We start from the raw sequence: 22228 nt of genomic DNA on the forward strand, positions 1-22228 counted from the left end.
TAGAAAAATCAACATCACGCTTCTGTTGCTACAGAAATGTCTGTGAAGCTCCAGCCACTGTCAGAACCAAATCTCCTAGGAACAGGAATGAACAGAAAGAACCGCTGTTTCATAATAGTCTTACAGCAAACTAGAGAACGGTCTGTTCTGAATCAATCACACATTTCACCATAGTTATTATTAAAGAAGAAAGGACAAAAAAGGAGCAATTGTCTTTAAATACATTTAATGTTATGAAATATATTACCTTTATATCATTCAAATCCTGACTAAATCTTAACAACAATAAAATGTTTTTAAAAATCTTTTTCCTTAATCACACAATAGTCTCTCTCTCTTTGTTTAATTCTACAGCAGAAAACAGAGTCTTCATAAATAAAACACTGACATGGAGTATAAGACAAACCCAGGCCAGACAGTTAAAAGTTTGTGAAGAAAAGTGCATCTGGCTGGCTCAGGACTCCCTGAGTAAGGTAGACATTCTCCCACACGCCTCTTGGCTGTTTGGCCTCTCACAATAAAACCTGAAATAAAGGCTGCCTTTCTCATTTTAAAGGTATTAAATACATGTTACTTTCAGTGTGAGGTAGGAACCAGTTTAAATGGATTATAGATAACCCGGGCCTTGACCCCTTATTGCTGCCCCTCCATTTGTAGGCAAAATGGTAGATTTAAGTGGAAAACAAAGCCTTACATCTCTGTGAAAGTGAACTACAGTTTACTTTCAATTGCAGTTCATCTGCTGATTATAAGGAAGGGCTTTCAGCTTCAAAACAATAAGAGGCACAAAAAAACTAGGTGTAATTTCTTTTTCCCATTCTGTTACAGAAGTGGGACCTGAACACTACAAGTAAACAGTGTTCCCAAGTGACCTAATCCTAAACTCTACAGTTTGTATTTAGCCCAGAGTAAATTCTTAGTTTAAAAATAGCAGCAACTCAAAAGTGCATAAATTACAAACTTCATCAATAAATTAAGGAAACAGATTTGCTGCATCTGACTATCCTCCTAACTGTCCCAAGATCCTTTTCATTTTTAAATGAACATGGAAAATCAGAAGAAAGATACTATTATTTCCAAAGCAAAGCTGAATTCTTTCTGAGACAAGGCATCTTCATTTTTGACGGTTGTTTGTTTTGTTGTCTTGTGGTGTTTTTTTTTTAACTAAAATTCAAATATACAGAAAAAAAGACTGGAAGGAGCTGAAAAATAAGACGATCTCTCTCCCACCCCTTTAAGGCTTCAACACAGGATTTAAGGATTCTGCATAGGATGTGTACATTTTCGTTCAGGGTTTGAGTTTTCAGGAAATGCTAAGCATCCTATTCCCATGGATTCTGATTATTACAGAGCTTGCACAGTAGAAAGGCTGAGGAGAGACCCAGTCCTGAGCAGAAGAGGAGGTGAGATGCTCTGGAGAGATTTTCAGTTGTTTTAAGTTTAGCTGTGGGGATTGCAGCTTCTTTCATGTCTCGTACAGACTCCCGTGAGTCCTGTATTCACAGCCTAAAAGCAGTCCTGTGGCCATTCAAAGACAGCAGAAGGAGACAGTACTGGATTGACATTTTGGCACCATATATTGAAGGCCTGGGCTGTAGGGAACAGTCATGTCACTGGACTCCCTTCCACCAGCAGTCTAGTAGATGTGCAAAGAGGTAGGAAAAGTGCTTAATCTGCACATAAGGGTAGCATTAACTCTGAAGTTTTCATCTGGACTGTTCTTCAATATGAAACTGCTCTTCAGACTCATAAGACAGGATCATATTTATCCGTGGCAGAAATTAATCCATCAGTGAAGCAAGATGGTTTATCGCTATTTATTTTCTTCGCAGTGAGATTACTGTTGCTGGCTGGTATGCCCTTGGAAAGCACACTATTTCTTGACTTGAAGTAAAAAGGTAGATCCCAGACTATGTGTGGCGAGCACTTATTTTCCTTGAGCATAAATTTATATGCTGGGTTGCATTCCAGTGAGCTTGTTGGTGGGGTCACACGTTACAAATAAAGTTTGGTAGAGCTAGTGCTTCTGTATCATTCGCATGTTGCGAGTTGAACAGTCTGTAGAGAAGGGGATTCAGAAGTAGCAGCACAGTGTTGCGATACAGCACTTTTACAGTAGCATTTTCGTGTAACTTGAACTTCATAATATCTACCAAATTTTTTCTATTAAAGAATGTGCTTTATAACAAGAACATCAAACTTCTGTCTTGTCCCACTGAACTAACCGCAAGCACAGAAATCCTCCTCTTCCTTCGTTAGGACCTACCCTCAGTCCTGGCGGATCCACTGTTAGCTATGAAGACCACTGAGCAGGGTGAGTATCCAGGGTCTCAGATGCAGTCTGTGCAAATGATGATCTCCAACAAGAATAATAATCAAGGGTTCACTTTCCTAGAAACACAGCTGTGACAATATTTGCTTCACTGGAGGAAGAAGGTTCAGCTTCCTTTATGCTTAGAGTGTAGACATCTCCAGACTTAAGGCATATCTGAAGAAAAATTCTTATTTCCTGAAAAAATGTTTGTGTTTATTAAGGAGGTAAATTGCTAGCTTTTAAATGTTAGTTTAATAACACCTGTTTATAATTTCTGATAAAAATGAGAACGCTTCAAAGCTCGAAGATGAGGACAGCAATCTCACACGTTTAGCATAAATTCACAAGAGCTTAGGATCTCTGACAGCAAAGATGCAGGCAAAACTTGCTTTGACCAAAACTAATAGGAATACATATACTTTAAAAAAAATAACATTTCACAAGACATACAGACAATTATGAGTTAACATGTAACCTATGTAATTATATCCATTTTTGATTTTGGAATTAGATGCCAGTTTTTGAGGTAATCCAGTCACGGAAATAAGTCACTCGTGTGTAAACTCCAGGTTTGTTTGGCTTGGCACATTCATCTCCCCAGCTCACTATTCCCACGAGGTACCACATCAGTCTAGAATCTGGAGTAACCAGTGGTCCCCCAGAGTCTCCCTGGAGAAAGAGGAGGGAAAAAAAAAAGAAAGAAAGATTTAATAAGATTTAATTGTTCTGAAGGAAAAATATAAGTCTCTTCATAGACAAGAAGGTCTGGTACATCCAGTAAGACAGAAAAGCAAAGCAGTATTTCAAGAGCTGCCATTTGTGCAGAATTCAGGCTGCTTATGAAATTTGAGTCTGCAGTCAGTGGCTATTTCCTGTTTGCCATGAAGTCTCTTGACCTGTCTGTGATTGTACAATAACCTTTCATTAAAAAATCCCCTTCTGGTTTTGTGAAGCATTCCTCAAACTGCTTTGCCTTCTCCTCATACAAAGTCGGGGGGTTTTTTGTTTGTTCTTTCAGTAACCACTAGCCTTTCAGCAAACTCTTTTAGTCACTTGCAGCAATAACATTTCAAAAAGGATTTCATCAGAAAATTGGTCTTCTAATTAGATAATATCTCCTTAAGATATTAGTCACTCTCATAGGCTGAATTCAGATACTGTTAATAGCATGACACAGTAATAATAGTTCAGTGGAAATCTTGCAGGGTTAAAGGCGGGGGGTGGACTCAATGATCTCTGGAGGTCCCTTCCAACCCCTACAACTTTGTGATTCTGTAATTTTCACACAGCAGAATAAATTCCCCGTCATCCAGAAAAATGCATTACTGAAATACACAGCAGCTGCACCCTTCTGTTCAGGTCTCTTCAGTGCTGAGTGGGACTGGAACAGAGGAATTAGGTCTCCACGACTTACCTGCAAGCAGTTTAGTTTAAATCCATAGGACTGAGATTCTGGAAGGGGTCTGTTTTGAACCAGCACTTACAAGTGTATTTTTATGAGTAACATTAATAGCAGTTGCCATTTGAAAAGTTATCCCTATGGAAGTATTTTTGCAGGTGGTAACATTTTTGTTCAAACACCTGCAAAAATATAACCACCTGCTACTTGCTGCTGTCCAGTAAACAAGGGTCTGGTGTAGAATGGCAACAGCAAAGGAGGAATAAAGTATTAATATACAGGAAGCAGGTGCTATTTTTGAAAAATGGTTATATTTCACAGGAGATATTATGAGAAGCAATTGGTCTTACAGCAGCTATTTTGAGTTACAAAATGAATTTCATCCCATGCCATGAAAGGTTTATGTTCTGAGTTTTACACTAATTTAGCTCCTTCAATATGGATTTTATGTGCTATATAATGTTAAGAAATGCTACCTCTCTCTACATCTTAATTCCTGTTTAAACAGAGAATATTTAAAAGGACTAATATGCTGTTAATGAAGATTTGGTCAGCCAAATACTGGAATCAGCATTAAAATAGTTTTCCTTTCTAGTTTTCAGCTGTGGTTACCTGACAAGCATCTACTCCTCCTTCCAAGTACCCAGCACACAGCATCCTGGGTGTTATGTCCCCATCATACACTTCTTTTCTGTTGCAAGTATCTGAGTCTATAAGTTTCACTGTTGCTTCCTGAAGAGCGTTAGGAGTTGGACCTGAGGGAAAGAGTAGTTCGGGCATTAACACAATTGCATTTAATGTTCTCTTATGAAGCACCAGCTTAATCTGGTGTAATACAGAGGTGTTACTTCTTACTCTCTCTAGGTTGGGCCCTTAAGGAAAATGTACATACAGTGCCACTTAGAAGCTGTAATATTAAGACAAAACTAATGATTGCATGGTACACAGTGCCCCAAGTGTAACGCTGTATTGTACAAATTACCTGTCCATTTGGGCAATGATATGGGATCAAAGCATCTTGGTTCTATTGCTAAATGCATTCACAGCTTGGCCTGGTATGTGTGAGTCTGGAGAAATGACCACATGCAGCATACTGTGGAAATTTTCTTGAAAGCCCGCACAGGTCTCTGTAGCTTCTGGCTTGAGCTGAGAGAATATTTTCTTAGGCCCTCCAATAATACATGCATGGCTTGACTACCTGTCTCAAACATCTATAGTATAAAATGGAAAGGCTGGGAAAGAAGAGAGCATTTATGCTGTTTTCTGCTTAAGTGAATAGTGACTCTCTCTTTGTCAAGTTTAATTTTAGAGCAAGAAACTGCTGCTCACTGTTGGACAAATCTATTGCGTATTGACAAAAAATTAGGCTTGCTCCCATTCAACATAGAGCTACCTGTTCAGTAGTAAATCAGCACTATAATACATGGGTTGCTTGGCAGAGTTTGGACTCACCGTCATTGGTAAGTGCTCCCCAGCCTGTGATGACAGCATAAATATTATATGGAAAAGTCTGAGATGGCTCAGGCAGGCAAACACGGTGTATGTTACTCGTAAACTCAACTTGTTTAGAGAGCTTCACAAGTGCAATGTCATAATCGTGTTCTGGGTAGCGATACAGTTCGTGAATAATAATAGTCTTGACTGATCGTTTCAAGGTTGGTGGCTTCAGAAGAGCTCCAAAAGTAGCAGTCCACTTGTGAGGGTGACTCATTCTGAAAAAGGTGAGAGTGCAGTAAATATTTGGCTGTAAATGCAAGTACTCAGGAGATTAAACTTGTCAAGAACCTTTATGTTACAAACCCTTCAAGCCAGTTCCCTAATAGATTCCTTAAGGCATCCATCACTTCCCATAACACTGTGCCCCATGTAATTGTGGGCTACTGCTAGAAGAGGGCAATCTTGTACTCCCTTCTCAACCATGGTCTTCTACTCCCTTCAACTTCTCATTCTTGATCTAGCCACTGTTTAGCCACAGGGCGTATGTAATCAGTTCGAAAAGCTCTTCTGCTAGAAAAACCGCCTTCTTTACTCTTTCTGGATATTAATAATTCACTCAAACAGCTGTTTCATCTTACACGTCCTGCAGCTTCACAATGACTGCACTTGAAAAAAAAAGTTCTGAGAGTGGATGCCTGAATGGAAAGGTAGAAATTTGGGCTTAGAACTTCTAGTAGAAGCCTGCAGCAGCAGCAACTTAATTGCAATGTGAAAGAGCATCTTTAGAAACAAGTGATGGGTCTGCCCCAAACCTAATCTTTTTTCTCCTCCAAGGCAGAAAACTGTTCTCCAGGAAAGACTTAGGGGTGTGCTGTCCATCTGGAAAGCCCCACAGCTTGACCCAAGTGGTGCACATTCAGCTGCAGGTTCTCAGCTGGGAACTTACTCTCTGAAGCAGTGAGCGGCAGATACAAGCCATGTGTTGCTGATGAGCGTTGCACCACAGCGATGGACATTATTGTACTGCAAACTAGCTTGCCAAGGCCAGTCTCCAGTCTCTGCAGAAGACAATCCTCCAACTATTCGCAAGGATGTTGCTTTTGCTATTGACTTGACTGATCTATTCTGCCGTAACCCGCAGACTGTTAAAAAGGAAAACAAATATATGTATTAGTTACTCCTCTGTTTAGTAAACATGCCTGCCAAGTAGGTACTGTGGAAAACAGATGTAAACAATCACACACCACTAGGTTCTCCAAGAGTATACCATCAATATGAAAACATACCTTCCACCAGTCCCCAAAACAGAGATCCTCATGCACAACCCATTCTGTTAGAAGACTGAATGTACAACTGACTATCATGGTAAACCATGATGGTCAACAATTCAGGCTGAGGTGAATCAAATCAAGCTCAAGAATCAAAACCCTTCACCACACAAACAGGACAATTCCCAGATCTAGGGATTGCCAACTCAAATGTTTCAGATGATTTGTCACGAGAATACAACATGAATGATGGCAATCATCCAAGCCACGGGTTTTTCCCAAACACACATGCAGCCTACATGTGTGTACTAAGTAAGTTGTTGCTTGGAACCAAGCAATCATACACTGCACATTGCACAAATGGCAATTTGCAAATGAACCTTGAGTGTTACTTCAGGCAAAGAGCAACATGCCAATCCAAGCCAGAGACTTAAAAAAAAAACAACCACACACATGGATACCTCCAGCACGGTGTGCATCCATGAAGTATTATCCTCCATACCCAAATATGAATGAAAGTATCTCTGGTTGCAGCCACAAAATAGACATTCAGGAACAGCTGAAGCTCCCCAGTAGTTTTAGAAACTTCCTCAACTGAGGGAGCTGCTTCAGCTTTTCTCTCCCATTCAAACAGTGTCAAATTCATCTTACCTGGACCAAGACTCACTAGCTTTCATCCAGGCCCTGATTTCAGCTAGACATTAGGAATGTAGAGATATAGGACTATCCCGGTTGATTGAAAAAGAGACAGAGCTAAGAATTATTTGCATAGTGACAATACAAAACAAGCTATTGAACTGTCTGTCTCCCTCAGACAGCGACCCAGAGGGGGGACAACATGGAAGTCTGCAATACCTCACTGAAGAGATGCTAGCACCAGACCCTTGAAGTCCTCAGAAGGCAAACACTGGAGCCAAGCAGAGTGTAACCACTGCCCCTTCCTGCTAGGATCTGCACAAGGTGATGTTAACAGTACCTCACAGTCAAAAGCAGCAGTGATAACCCAGCAGATTGAAAGCTGTTCATAAATTAGGAAAATATCACACAATATCTAGAAGCCCACGGGGTCAGTGTAGTGTCTGCACTGTGATGGAATTTAAAACTACGAAGGAAATCAGTGGCATGTAAAGACACAGCTATAATTGTACAAAACTTCCCATGCGAAAGGAAAATGGTAGCGTATACCATACCTGGTGAGATTGTTTATAGTAGCATGTTTTCCCCCTGAAAACTACTGATAATCTTCAATTACTGGACCTAGATCTGCACAGTGCTATCAGCTACCTGTGTGGTCAATGTTCAGAACGCAAAGGAAAACTCACAGTTCCCTCAGGAACCCAGGAACACCAGAACTTAAAATGAAACCAAAAAGCAATGTTACTTCATCTTCCATTACTTGAAACCCATTTGAAAATGGCCTTTTACAGTTTTTCTAGCACTAAATAAGCTTTGTCCCTAAAGCTTAAACATCTTTAAAACAGACTACCTCAACATGACCCCTACAAATGCATCTTTAGAAGACTGATCACACTGTCTTACGTTTCTATAACAATTTTTATGCTACCAGCCATCCCAAAGACACATAATATTTTCATTATAATCAGAAACAGACATGACTTTTGTACATTTTCTCATTGTCCTTCCTTACTTCCAATACACACAAAAGGAAATTCCAATCTCCCAGTTTCTAAGAGCACACTGAAAGCCACAATTTCATACTCCTCTGCACATGCCCATTCCTACCAGCTATTGTGCCACCTTGCATTCACAGGGTGTATTACAGGCATCTGCCTGGTTGCCATCCTTAAAGTGTCAGGTATAAACCTCATCACTTAGTGCATGTATGGTTAACAATAGGAGGTGAATTGTTATGCTAAGGCATCAAAGACAAGCAATATATATGAAATAGAGTCTGCAGTCTCTCCAAGATGCAGAGAAGACTGGGTGTCAGCCCTATGCACACAGAATTAGATGTGACTAAGTACATGCTTTAATCCATTCTTAATAGAGATTGCTTTTAAGTGTAACCTGCTGAAATCCCTGATAAGGACTCTGTTACCTTCATCGCATTCTCATAAAGCTCTCAGCTAGCTGCTGTGCTTGATGTTAAAGCAGTCAGTTAGACCAAGCAATTATGCTTTTCTTTATTGGAAGTTGTCACCGTTCACTCGCTATTTTTACTACCTACACCTAGGAGCTATGTACATTTGTTAAGCTAGGATTATCCACACTTTTTAGCCTGCACATAAAAACATGGCTTAGTGCATGTGTGTCCAATGACACAAAATAAGCAAGTGTCCTGAATACCACAGTGCTCAGCCCTTGTTTGTTAAGTCATCCATTTCCTAGATAGCAGGTTTTTACATTTAAGATGGACCCTCCACCTTCCACACTGCTGCTGATGAAGACAGGATTGTGCCTTGGCCATCTGTCATCTGTAGAGTGATGCAGCAGGACCTGCGCATCTTCTCTCTGCACAAACCTGGGGATTTCTAAAGAGCTCTCTCTAAACTGCTGTTATATTAACAGGAGGACCATCTCCCTACAGAAAAACGGAATGAACTCAGAGGTGGGTGGGGATTTTTCCTAGAAAGGGGTTTCACTCCATTCATCCTGATTGCTTTGGTCAGTAGTGAGTGTTTTCCTAAGTACCCAAAGGCACTAACAAAAGGCTTCCCTATGACTAAGACTTCTCATCTAAGCAGGATTTTATCATATGTGTAATGCACAAGGACACATTCATTTGATAAGAGGGGAGAGGAAAGTCTTTTAAGAGCCAAGAAAAGTGCTTAGAGAATCTTAATGCTAATTAAAATAATCAGAAGTTTCTTAAGCTTAAAAAGCCCTCACTTACTGTCATTGAAGATTGCTTCTGCTCTCCTCCTCTCCACAGCTGAAAAAAAAAAAGAAAAAAGTCAAGAGTAAGGCCAAGAAAGCATAGACAAGGCTTATTTTCTCCATGATCATCCAGTTCCTGTGTCTACTTGAGTGCTGCCCAAGAGGCAGAGGTAGGCTGCAATAGGAGCCAGTACAGCTCATATGTGGTTATGTCCTTGCCCTGGTTGTCACAGCCCTGCTCTGTGGTGCAGTTTGATGTACTCCAGCCAGTCAGTATCCTTGGAGGTCCAGGCCAAAGGGCTGCTCTGGGTATGTGAAAATACAGTACACCTTGGCTGTCACTGATGAGCACTGGCTCAAGATACCCATCTCTGCACCTGCTTAAACAGCACTCTCTTTTTCAGGAGAGCTACCATTCCAGGCACCAGCAATCTAGAGGATAATCACACTTTTCAAAGCATTGTTAAATTATCCAGATGTTCTTGTACGGAACCCATAAGTTCACAGTCTGCAGATAAGTCTGCTGCCTTTCTCAGCTGATCTCCTACCTTATCCACTTCCTTCATTTTTATTTTCACTTTGCAGCTACACAGAATAATATCCTGGCTTGGATCCCAAACCATGCTGACCAGGACAAAGAATTTCTTTTGAATGCAGAGGGCTCTGCCTGTTGACTACTGTGCTCTCACCACATTTTGCTTGTGCACTTGACAGTCTTCCTGGTAAGCATGTTTGCAATCCGCTATCACTAGATAGATACCCAATCTTTAAATGACATTAAGCAGCTTATGATATAAAAAGGAAACCAAAGGACTGCAAGTGAGCATACAGCTTGATTGCAGGGAACATCACAGAATAAAGCCAGTGGCAGGACAGACATATGTGCATGTAACCACTGCTTTATTTTATAAAAATGAGGGGTGAGTTACAATTGAATGTTTATACAGTGACACAGTTTTATTCACCATTCATGTAATAAAGCCAGATAAGGTTTACTGGTGGGCAAGCAACAACTTGTGAGGACTCCTGTCAGTACAGGTGCTTACTTGCACCTAACTGCTGTGACAGAGAAAGGAGAAAACACTCAAGTACAGCTACTTCTGGGCTTTGGAAATGCTCACTATATTGCATTAATTTCCTTGGATAACATCGCTGTTTGTTGCCACGATTCCTTAGATCTGTAATAGTACCAGGTGGTAAAAGTCAGACCAACAGAGAGGTTTGGCAGTGTTGCAAAGTTTAATAAGCTAAAAAGTGAGGAAGGAATGGGTGGAGAGCCACTCTAAAGATCTGTCTGATTCATCTATGTAGTGATACTGGCAAGAAGTTCTTCAAAAAAATCTGGCCCTATTAATTTATTTCAACTCTGATAAGCATCCAGTGTTTTCCTGGAAATTCATTCTATTTTCAGTACTATTCAGCATTTGGGTCATTCTAATATTGTAAAGCTGGAAAATGGAAATAAACCAACAAGCATAATGAACAACAAAAGCACATCTTTTGCCTTCAAGTGCAATATTGACTTTTTAAAATTATTATTATTTTTTTTTTCTAACTCCTCTCTGGGTGGAGAGACATTTAACTCATAATGCCTAATTATCAAGCCTGAAGTCAATTATTAATACTTATATTATGTTGCAAAGCTAATCAAGAAGACAAAAGAAGCAATGAGCTTGTTCAAGATCAATGCCAAAAGCAATTCAGTTGGCATGTTCTCACTACACTGAGTTTTGCTATGAGTCACGCAGCTGTTTGGCAAGGCATCTGTCTACATCTCTATTTGCTTTTTTTATGAGGCACCTGAAAAAACCTACAGACCTCACGTGCGCAAAATCCTGCTCTGAGACCTATCCAATGCTTCCAGACAGGCTGTCACAGATGTTGTTTCTCCAAATACATTTCCAGATACACACTGTGAATCTTAGAACAGGATGCCTGTACAGATCTGAATTTTAGCATATTGTATCAAGACTATGCACTTTACATACTCTCTTTTCCACTCACTGCTAAAGTGCACTGACATCTGCCCATAAATTTAATGCTGTATTCATCAAGGTAGGGTCACTGCTTTGCTTTAGAGATCTGTCTGTTACAGTGTCCTGACTGCCTTTCTCACTCTGATGGCTGGAACAGAGGTACCAAAGAAAACGCCACAGAAAACAAAAACAAAGCAAACAAGCAAAAACAAGCCAAAAAACCTCCACAAAATAAAGGAAGTTCTTAAGAGGCAAAAGCAGGTAGCAGCGAAATCTGGGAACACATCACAAAGATTAAACTAAGGACTGAAAGACTCGGGACTTGAAACCATGATCCCAAACTCAGAGAATACGTAACCTGATGTGACATAACTTTCAGATAACATGAACCCACAGTAGGTTCACCACCATCAAAAGCAGAAATAGAGTTGCATGATACTTCTGAAAAAAAACAGGTTGCTTGCTGTCTCACCTCATGGGGGGCTTGCCTGTATTTGTTACTTGACATTTTTGGCCTAGCCAACAGCACATCAGTTCAGACTGTGCCAGCCAGCCTGTTGCAAGCCGTGCCTTGCAAGGCACGAGATGATTTCTCTGCCCTGCTCATTTACTAGTTGTCCCCAGTTGTTTGTACTACCAAGAAAAAGCATCAATTAGTAACAAATAAAACCTCATATCTCATCCCAGCTACATACAGCTGGAAAAATAGTTATTTGTACTGCGTTTAGGAAAACAGTGTTCAGGCTTCCACTGTAAACAAGAACAAGTTCAACTTGAATATGCATTGCCTACCTGCCAAGTGGAACTTGCTATTAAATTAAAGCTTGCTCAACTTATAAGAGAAAACTCATGTTTGAATTAAAATCACAGCAATCTACTGAAACACAGCTTAGAGAAACTACCTTTCAAAGGAGGGCCCTGTTCTCTAACTGGATGATCAGTTAAAATAGTTATTTTGTCTATATAGTTAACTCAGCCTTTGGACACACAGAAGTTATTGGTCTCAGTTTCACATGAATGAGAAAAGTGACCTGGTACAGTTATTATTTATAAGATTATTATCAGTAAATATCCTATTTTTACTCTTGAATACACAGCATGGAAGGAAAAGGGGAGTAAGCAAAAGTAGGTAAGCAGCTTGATTTTGAAAACATTAGTTTCACTAGGGGGAATTCACATTGGATGTTTGTTAGGAAAAAGGCTGCCCAGGGAAGTGGGGGAGCCACTGGAGGTGTTCAAGAGATGTTCAGATATTGTACTAAGTGTCATGATTTAGTGGGAAAAACTGGTGACAGGTGGATGGTTGGACTGGATGATCTCAGAGGTCTTTTCCAACCTTGGTGATTCTATGATTCTAATATCTCTACCCTAATGCTCTTCAATTATTTTAAAGACCATGAAGGCCCCAGGTACTGGAATGAGATAGGAATTAGATCAGTCCTTCAGAGTGACAGACTCAACCATGTTCCAAAAACCATAAATGAAAGGAAAACGTGAGTGCTCTGGGCTCATCAGTAATGACTTGCTCTTCTCTGGATACATATTGCAGACAACCTAAAACATACTCCTACTAGAATTGCTATAAATTCCTGTTGAGATACCAGGGAGTAATCTCCTTAGAGTTAAGCAGCCTTGCGGAAGTAGCATGCATAACTTAGAGACAAGTGACGCAATTATCATTCCTTCAGCAGGGGAGAGTTAACCTGGTAGGGACAAGACAAAAGCTCTGTACCTCTAATTGTCCCTGTCACCCTGCCCTTCCTTCTCTGCTCCTGTCCACAAGACCTGCCATAATGTTGGTGCCTTCCCCTCATCGCTGCCTTCAACTCCATCTTAATTATTCTCCATTTTCTGATTAAGAGAATAGCCCATCTTTCACCAAAATTTATAGGTCCAAAATTGATGATAATCTTCTCCTTACAGAGGATGAATGATTCTTTACTTCATAAACATCCCTCCCCTCTGTGAAAATAACATGCCATGTGTTTGTCAGACATTCACTGAAGCCACGTGCATGGCAATACGTATGTGCTTTTGGACCAGAGGATTCATTAGCCAATAACATATGCTGGAATCCTCATTTACAAGTCATGCATGCCCTATGGCATCTCCTGTACAGCATATATTCACTTTCCTTTCATCCCATCCAAACTAAAGTAACACTTCATCCCTATCAAGGAAAATACATTTTTTTTTTTTTGGTATGTTTTTCAGTTAGCTACATTGAGCCATGAAGCCATAGGAACTATAGTTCCAGTTAAAAGGAGTACACAGTGTCTGAAATTTTACTTTGAATTCAAATTCTGGTGTCGGCAATGGCTTTGTAGCCCTGTCTGTCACTGTGAAGGGTGAGATGTAAGCCTGCCATGAACAGAGGATGCAAAGTCACATTACTGGAGCAAGACTGAGCTACACTGCCACTATCTAGTAAGGGCTAGCAGCTGCTGCTGCTGACTTACCTGCTCTATCTCAAGTACTGTCTCCTTCCCTTAGGTGTAAGGGAGTTAAGAACTGTTTTATTTCCTAAGTCTTTTGAATACATGGCTCAGCTTCTGCAAAAATACTCATTTTAAAATACATTTTAGTGTCTCCCATTTCAGTCAGGCTCTGTAATCTGCTGCAAACATTGTAATATACTACCTTGTGCCAAGGTAACATCATCAAAGTGGAGAAATGTTGGATCTCTGTTGTATTTCTCAATGTGTTGATGCACATCCTGTTCCACTACCCCAGGATGCTGTTGTGGGTTGTAGAGATAGCAAGTATTAAAAAAGCACAGATTGCCAGATATATTCTTTGAGCTACATCTTGATTAAATGTTATTCAGTAATTCAGGTCAGACACTCATCTGCATGTCTCCCCCAAAAAAACTTAATAAAGAAGAAAGAATCTATTTCCTAGGCTCTGTACTTTGAAGGAGCCTGATGCCAGATAAATAGAAATAATAACAGTTGACTTGTTGATCAAAACCAATTCATGACTCATTGTTCCTGGTCAAAACCCTTGGCTGAGTGATAGACGGGAATACTTCCTACTCACTTTGAATAGTGCCAGTGATCTTGCAACCAGTTTCTTTCTGACGTCAAGAGTACATTCCCAAAAACACTTTTTGAGAGACTTCCAACCTACCTGGCAAGGGGAAATAGGCTGGCAAGCTGCTCTATACTTTGCCTAACAGGGATGCAGGCTGTGAGGTGACTCTACTTCTAACCAGGAAATCCTGGGGAAAAAAAAACAGAACAGCCTTATCTCTTTGGTGCCAGAACTATATAGAGGACAAACTGTAACACCTTCTTTCAGTGCCAATGGAATAGTGAGTCCTAACTTGGGTTTTTCTAAATCAGTCGTGATGTAACATCTCATTCTGCTGTCTTTCCATGGCTCTTCAGAGAAGTTAGGACTTTATTTGATTCTCCACTGAAAAATATTTAGGCAGACAAACTCCATTGGATGTAAGTGCATAAATCTCTATCACCTCCCATTTCCTCTCAGACCTATAGCTGATATCTGGAAATACCACCGAAGTTGTCTAGGGGTCTATAATATGAACAACAACAACAAAAAAAAGGAACAGGAACTTCAGTAGTAACACATCTGAAAATATCCCAAGAATGTTTTTTTCTCAGCCCTATGTAAAGATCATTAACTGTTTAGTGATGATAGAAAATAGAGACAGTATTATTTTGCCTTTTTTTTTTTTCTTTGTTTACACACTTGTATTTTCACATCATCTTCTATCTATGCTATCCATCTTCTATGCTTTTTAAAAGCAAAACAGAACCACCAAAAAACCTCTAAACATCACTTTAGATTTTATCTCTTCAAAGCTCTTTATTCCCCATCTTCTGGAATGAAGAGAGAAAGTAAGACCCTTGGCTGGCAGACTAATTCTGTGCTTTTGCCCTGGACCGCAGCTTAAGATTCCAAGCCTCCAACCAATCTGCAGGCAGTTTGCTGGATCCGATCCCCAAAAAGCAAACACTTTTGAGTGAAGTGCAAGTTGAGACACTGTTGAACAACAAGATTAGATCAGATGCGGGGAAGAAGACTTACTCATTCTCCTTATCAGACCCTCCTAGCATGCCATTTAAATAAGCGCCTGACCTGGATTTCTTCAACTAGTTAGCTATGCTTACCTAAGCTATGCTATATCATGACCCCCAAATTAGAATATTTTCATAAGGTGATTACACTAATAGGTCTAATGATTTTTTTTGGAAACTATTATGAAAAAAATCAAGAACTGCCTCAAGGTAAGCAAGGATTCCAGCTTGCAAAACCATCAAATCTACAGTGAAGTTAGGAAAGTAATGCAGAGCATGGAACAATATAGGGCTTCTCAGCTGTCCTTGATTTAACTACTAGAGTTGGACACGGTATTTAGGAGGGAGAGAGAAATTGAAAGTGCAAAACCTCTCTGGACTTCCAGGATATGTTGAAAAGTGTCACTTCTCTCAGGAGTGGGGATGAAGTTTGTATTTGAGACATTCATTTCCTCAGAAAGTACAGAATTCCTGTACTCTCCACTTGAGTCAACAACATTCTCTTATATGGCACTGCCAAATGTAGCTTGCTTAAGACTCATAACACGGTTGAAATACTATTTGCAAAGAAATATCTGAATTTTATTCTTGTCTTCTAGAAACAGCAAGGTATTGTTTATGTACCCTTGTATAATGTGTAACAGTTGCACAATGCTAGTCCTATCCTGAGTAGCAGCCCTATGTAGTCAGTGTTTCATGGTTAAGATGGGAGAGCCAATTAAAGCAATAGGAGGTTTATCATACAACTTTATCAAAGCAACACTGAGATGCCATCTTTATCTGAAACCAAGTATTTAATGAAAACACTATGATTCAATTATACCAGCTAATTTTTTTTAACTAGCAATTAATGTATTACTGTAATAGTGCTGGTGCAGTTCAAGGTCAACAAAAACAGTTTTGAACCACTTCTCTTATTTACCAGATTAAATATAAACAGCTGGTAACTTAATGAGAAGATCACATTTATTTTCTAACAATCACCTCTGCATTCCTTCCAATTTTATCCCTTAAGCAAGTCAAACTAAACTCAAGTTTTAAGTTTCAGTAAGTCATGATTAGAAAAAGCAAAAAACAACCACAGCACTCTTTCAAGTTTCTTTGATTTATGGCAACATGCTGTTTCTATCTGAAAGGAATAAGATAAGTGGTGCTTCTTTGTCCACAGGAATGACATTTACCATCATGAGCTATTCCAATGATGATGACTGATTGGCCCATCAAGAAACAATGAGCATATTGACAGCTCATATTTGAATTTCCCTACATTGTTGCAATGCGTCTTCCCACCTCAAGTACCAAGAGGCAGAACAAATAGTTGCTCTCAATCATTTTTGAGTGGGAGGAAGCCAGGATCCATCCAGCATGGGATTTGGCCCATGATTCTTGTTCATCCAACAAAGCTGTCTGGCCTCCTTGCACTTCTGCTGGCTTAAGTAGTCTAGCATGAACAAGCAACCAGGAAGTAAACGTATTCATGTACTGTACTGTCACTGTTGTGCTAGGAGCAAGCAGAAGAACTGCAAAAACAAGTGAAGCGAGTATCTGCCCCTTCCTTTTGCCCAGCAACTCATTCTTGAAAAGTCTGACTCACAGAAAAAAATGCTAACTAATAAACAATGCTTAGCCTTATGCATACAGCAGTCTAAGCCTCAGAAAAACTCTCTAACAAATGAGAATTGTAGAAGCACACAGGAGAAAACTCACCCTTCACTATCTGTTCAGTAAATCACTAAATGAAAAACAGTGCTGTAACTCTCCGCATCTGTCAGATGCCAATTTTCTTAGTAAAGAAAGGGCCAGTTCCTCACCTGAGAGATCACACTGATAGGAACACTTCCCCTTTCTTTTCCTTTAACCTAGAAATCTGAAAGGAATTTTCGATCTCCACAATAAAAAAGAATTTTTCCAGTGTGTGTGCTGTTTCCTCACAAAGACTGTCATCCAGGCATAGTTTTTGCACTTTCAGGCTCCCTGAGGCTGTAAAAGCCTAAGAAGCATGTTTGCTTGCACTGCTATGTACCAAAACACTGTGGTGAGGCTCCCACTCTTTACCCTGATGGGTAAACATCATCAGAAGGCAAAACCAAGTTAAAGCAATCAGAAGAGAGCAATGAGTAGATTTAAGAAACAAGTAATATCCTTACTTGAGACAGTAGAAGATCTGACATCTATCCGCAGGGGCCCAGTGTATTTTTTCAGACCCCTCCATAAGATCCTTTCAACTCTTTTGCGCAGCGCTTCTTTGCAATCCGTGGCAGAGAACCAGAACGTGAGCAAAGCTTCTGCCACCACGCCATCAGCATCTGGGCTGCAAACCAACAAAACACAGTCTGGTTACCTTCAGCTCATTTCTACATTTCTTAGTTCTTAGCTTAGCAACAGTGTCACAGAGGATTAAATACATGCTTGAATGTTCTCTACATTTTTGAGAAAACTGACTGTTAAAAGAAATCCAAGAAGTGCTGAATTGCCCAATGTATCTTAGGCTAATGCAAGGCACGATGTTTTCTGTGAATAAACGGCCAGACCAATGTTACAGTCCTGGGGTCTAAAAAGCAATCACTGACCACACGTTTGCGATGCAAGAATAGGAGGGACCTGATTTGCTTGCAACAAAAAGCTAGATACACAGTACATCCAAAACATCAGACAGATAATTATTGGTATTTAGAGAGACCTTTCCAGCTCTATGTATATACACAGAAAAAAAATCTGCCAGCAAAAAGGTAGTTAAGAAAAGAAGATACAGTAGTCAACCAAATTTTCACCGCTGCAGCCTGACGCAAAGTCAGAGTATCCGCTTGGACATTCCTGGGTAAAGACAGGGAAGTGAAAGAGAAGGTCTTTCAGTTATATCTCACTACTTGGAGCAGTTGTAATTATATAAAGGAAAAAGGAAATTAGCAGAAAGTGAGTAGTTTATGCACAATTCATGTAATCAGCGATAGTAGAAAAGAACATGCACCAGAACAAAACAGATAGTTCTGCTACTGCCAGTGAAGGATAATGAAAAGGCAAGTTACTATTAGCCCACCGTGGTATGCTGAGTGCTTCATAACTGAGCAGACAGCACACTCCTTGCCTGAAGGATCTCGTAACTGAGACCTAATAGCTAGTTATACATGAACTTTCCAACAGGCGTTTTTTTCCCTTAGTGCCAATTTCAGCATGACTGCTGCTCTGTTTATTCTTCAGCTATTATCTGATCCAAATGTGGGTGTTGCTCTGCATTTCTAAGGTGTTCCTTAACCTCTCCCCCCCACTCCTCTTCCTGTGCTGTGCCACACTGGAATTACCGTATCAACTCTTGCAAGTACACCACACCTCTTGCAACCCTCAGGTAAGTACAGACTGCTTTGAATCACTCTCTATATAGCAAAGATCCAGAGCCTAAGACACTTATCAAGACATTTTCTGTCTTTATTGGTAAATGGTGGGTATTCTTATTAACGCATTGCTTATTCTGAAGCAAAAAAAAAAAAAAAAAAAATGCTTTCCAAGCATTACATATTGGCCTCTCAGATCCTTAAACCATCTTGTCTACACTTACAACACCATAGCCAGTATCTGCAAACATTCCCTAAGCTGCACTGAAATATTCAAATAATGACTTGTGTGATATGCCTAACTGCGAGTTAAGCTAAGATGAAGCTAGAATTTCACAAACAAAAGAACTACAAAGAGAGATCAAACACTAGGTATTAGTGACAAATGAAAAGAGAATAAAGCAAAACAAGAACATCATTTCACCACCATAATCCCTGATCTCTTCACTGCAAAAAGTGGCAGAGCAGAGATTCAGAGCAAGGCAAGAAGAAACAGCATCTGCAGGGAACAGCTGAACATACTGGAGCTTTCAAAAAACAAAGAGCAGAGCTCATGGGGTTCAGAAACAAAAGAGGAAGTGTCTGGTACCACTAGATGATCAGAGAGGAGGGATGGAAACTGACTTTCACCACTTCCTTCAGCATAAGAATTACAGGCCATCAAATGATACAAAGGAGGTGGTGCTTTCACAGGAAATTCCTTATTAAAGGATGGAGGTGCAAGGAGTTCAGGATTAGACAAGTCCTCAGAAAAGACCTCTACTGAGGGCCAAGCAGATAAACCACAACCACTTCAGGAAATCCCAAGTGGTAAATAGCTGGAGATAGGTATCATACGGAGGAGCAATTATCCTCTGCAGTAGTTATCCTGTGCTGCTACTGCTCTGTAAGTATGTGCTTATGCCTGCTCTTAGAGATACAACAGTAGACAAAAGAGTCCTTCCTAACTACCAATACTTATGTTTTCCTTGACAATATTAGCAGAGTAGCAATTGTAAAAGTAAAATGACATCACAACATCTGCATTATTGTGAAAGAAAGTTTAGAAAATGCCTTTTATTTTTTTAACCTTCAGATAGCTCAAGTTATATTTGTTTTATTAGCTAATGCTTACTGAAGATTCAAGCACAACTTCATACAGAGTTTGGACTGACAGATTTATATTCTGCACCAGGATGCTCAGTCAGAGATAATACTCTGGACATACAGAAGACCCCACAATTAATCACATCAACGGTTCTCTAGCCGTGCCTGGTGAGCAATTTGTTACATCTCATTTCTATGTGTTTTTTAGAATCTTACATACCTCACTCTGACTAAGCGTGAGCGGATGTACTTCTTTCTTAAAATGGAATTGTGAAATGTCTTGTCCATCTGTTGAAAAAAAAAAAAAATAATACAAGTAAATAACAAAAAAAAAAAAAACTGGGGATGTTTTGCTGGAAGGAGTGCTCAGAAAAAAACATTCAGTTACAAAATCACAGATTGCAGAGCCACAGAAACTCAGTCTAACCCAAACTCTTAATAATACAATGCCAGACTTCCTTCTGCTGTTCCCCATTTTACCTACGGCACAGTACATTATGATGCCACTAGATTACTGTTCCATTTATTCCTAGGCACAATGGGATATTTATAAGCATTCTGGAAACACTCTACAGCAATCTTTCCAAATGTAGCATCCAAAAGGCTGCTAACAGAAAGGATACAGCATGCTGTGCTGCACACTGCACCAAACCTCTCTTGTAGGCATCTTTTTTGATAGAAAGTTTAGTTTTGCTATAGATTTCTACAGGACCAAGGATTCCAGTGATGTCAAATTCTACACTCTCCCAGTCACTATTGTGATTTGCCATCTTCCGATGAAGAAGTTTAGAACTTATTTTTATAACTTCTGAGTATAAGGAATCAATCCCCGAATGACATCTTTGCTGGTACCAGCTTAACCACATCCTGCTTAAGGTTGAATGTTGTCTCAAAATTGCATGATCAGTGTGAGACAATGCAGTGTGATATAACAGAGCATGAAATTCTGCCAGGAATACTTCAGGATCACTGAAGTATTGAGAAACAACAAAGTCACAACTGAGTTATGCAGTTCCTTGTACCGGCAAGACCCAGTAAATCAAATGTATACACCCTGGAAGTGTCAAATGTGTTACAGGGAAAAAAAAACCACAAAAAAACCCTATAAAAATAATTACAAAAAAAAATCCCCAAACCCAACAACTTAAAACACTTTATAAAATCATGCAAGTTTAATTTTTTGTAGGTTTGAGCCCATTCAGGCAGTTCGATTCACAACCAAGCCTTCAGAGTTCTCAAAGTTGTGATGAAGTCTCAATACTAAAATAAGGAAATAAATCAGAAATCTGGGGATGATTCCTCCCAGAGAACACAAACCCGTCCTTCCAACCTTGGTTGTTCTAAGACAAAGCCAGACATTCATACATACAGAATAATTTCAAGATTAAAGCTGCTTATTTTTGAGTGATAGTGAGGTGAAAAGGATACAGCAGACAGAAAAAAATAGAAGTACTTCATGGTCACACACTGAGCTGAAATCTTGCTGTTACTGACAGTCATCTGAAATTACTTAAGCACTTGGAATGACAGTTACATAGAAAAAATACAGTGTACAGATATCAACTGCAATGAGCTACTGTATATGTAAAATGGAATTTATACTGCCAATTTGCAGACCACCAGCTGCTACCACTGCCTTTCATGAGATGTGTATTTAGAAATAAAGTATTTTGTTTCCTTCAATTCTAAAGCCTGCTTCCCCCATCCATGGCCTTTGGTTATTGAAAGTATTTGACCTCAGACAAAATATTGATTATTTCTACTTACATTTCATGTCACAAATCTAAATGCTTCCCTGATCATTGTTTTAGCAGAAAACCATCATTAATTTTCCCCATCTTTGGATTTGCCTTAGTGCTACATAACCAATAGAATAAATATACCATCTTTTTAAATTTCTTTTTTCTTTTCTAGTGGTCCTCACAGGGTCTTTAACATCTTCAAATCTAATATGGTATTTTTTTCCACTTTTGTAACCTGCTATCTCTTACCAGGACAGACGTGCTTGCCAAATCTCTGTGCGCGGCCCCCAACCCCCACTCCGCTGATGAACTGATTTCTGACAAATACGAATCTATCCCAAACATACTCCTTCCTTCAACAATGATTTTGGAAACCTGAATCACTAGCAGTTATCTTTATATTCATGTAGGTCTTATATGGGAGGGAAAAAAATTAGGAAGATATGTGCCAATAATAACTCACAGAGAATAATTGCCTAATGCCTATTTTTACCATAAATCTCTCGGTAAAACCTTTCACACCCATATCCAACAATAAACATTTTTCTCTGGCGTGCTTATAGCTTTCTTTTCAGTCTGAGTAATAACTCTGGAAGCAAAAGCAAGTAGAACTTTGTTCAGCAACTAGGTGGGACCCAGGCCTGACTGGGTGAAGCATCTACTGTCATTTTAAGCATTTTGTTTTGATTGCAGCAATTCAAAGGAGACGCTGTTATATTCAGATCCCTTAATTTCACCACTGATTAAGTGCATCTTGCCTGTTTTCCCAGCCCTCATCTAGCAGCTGGCGAATGGT

The 22228-nt window shown here is 39.6% G+C and overlaps 1 protein-coding gene across 2 annotated transcripts in view; it reads right to left on the minus strand.

The window, feature by feature from the left end:
* Positions 1 to 209: 209 nt before the first annotated feature.
* Positions 210 to 22228, minus strand: part of LOC107313524 (transmembrane protease serine 11E-like) — a 38710-nt gene continuing 16691 nt past the window's right edge. For both annotated transcript variants that reach the window (XM_085545205.1, XM_085545204.1), the window contains 7 exons: positions 19911 to 19978; positions 17423 to 17586; positions 9273 to 9311; positions 6097 to 6292; positions 5166 to 5425; positions 4326 to 4468; positions 210 to 2983 (listed from right to left, as the gene is read on the minus strand). In XM_085545205.1, coding sequence (XP_085401331.1) covers positions 2822 to 2983; positions 4326 to 4468; positions 5166 to 5425; positions 6097 to 6292; positions 9273 to 9311; positions 17423 to 17586; positions 19911 to 19978 — 1032 coding nt within the window. In that variant the 3' untranslated portion in view covers positions 210 to 2821. The remainder of the gene's footprint in view (positions 2984 to 4325; positions 4469 to 5165; positions 5426 to 6096; positions 6293 to 9272; positions 9312 to 17422; positions 17587 to 19910; positions 19979 to 22228) is intronic.

Source organism: Coturnix japonica, chromosome 4, assembly GCF_054131305.1.
Source record: "Coturnix japonica strain WE chromosome 4, WE-NBRP24, whole genome shotgun sequence".
In the NCBI taxonomy this organism is placed as follows: Eukaryota; Metazoa; Chordata; class Aves; order Galliformes; family Phasianidae; genus Coturnix; species Coturnix japonica.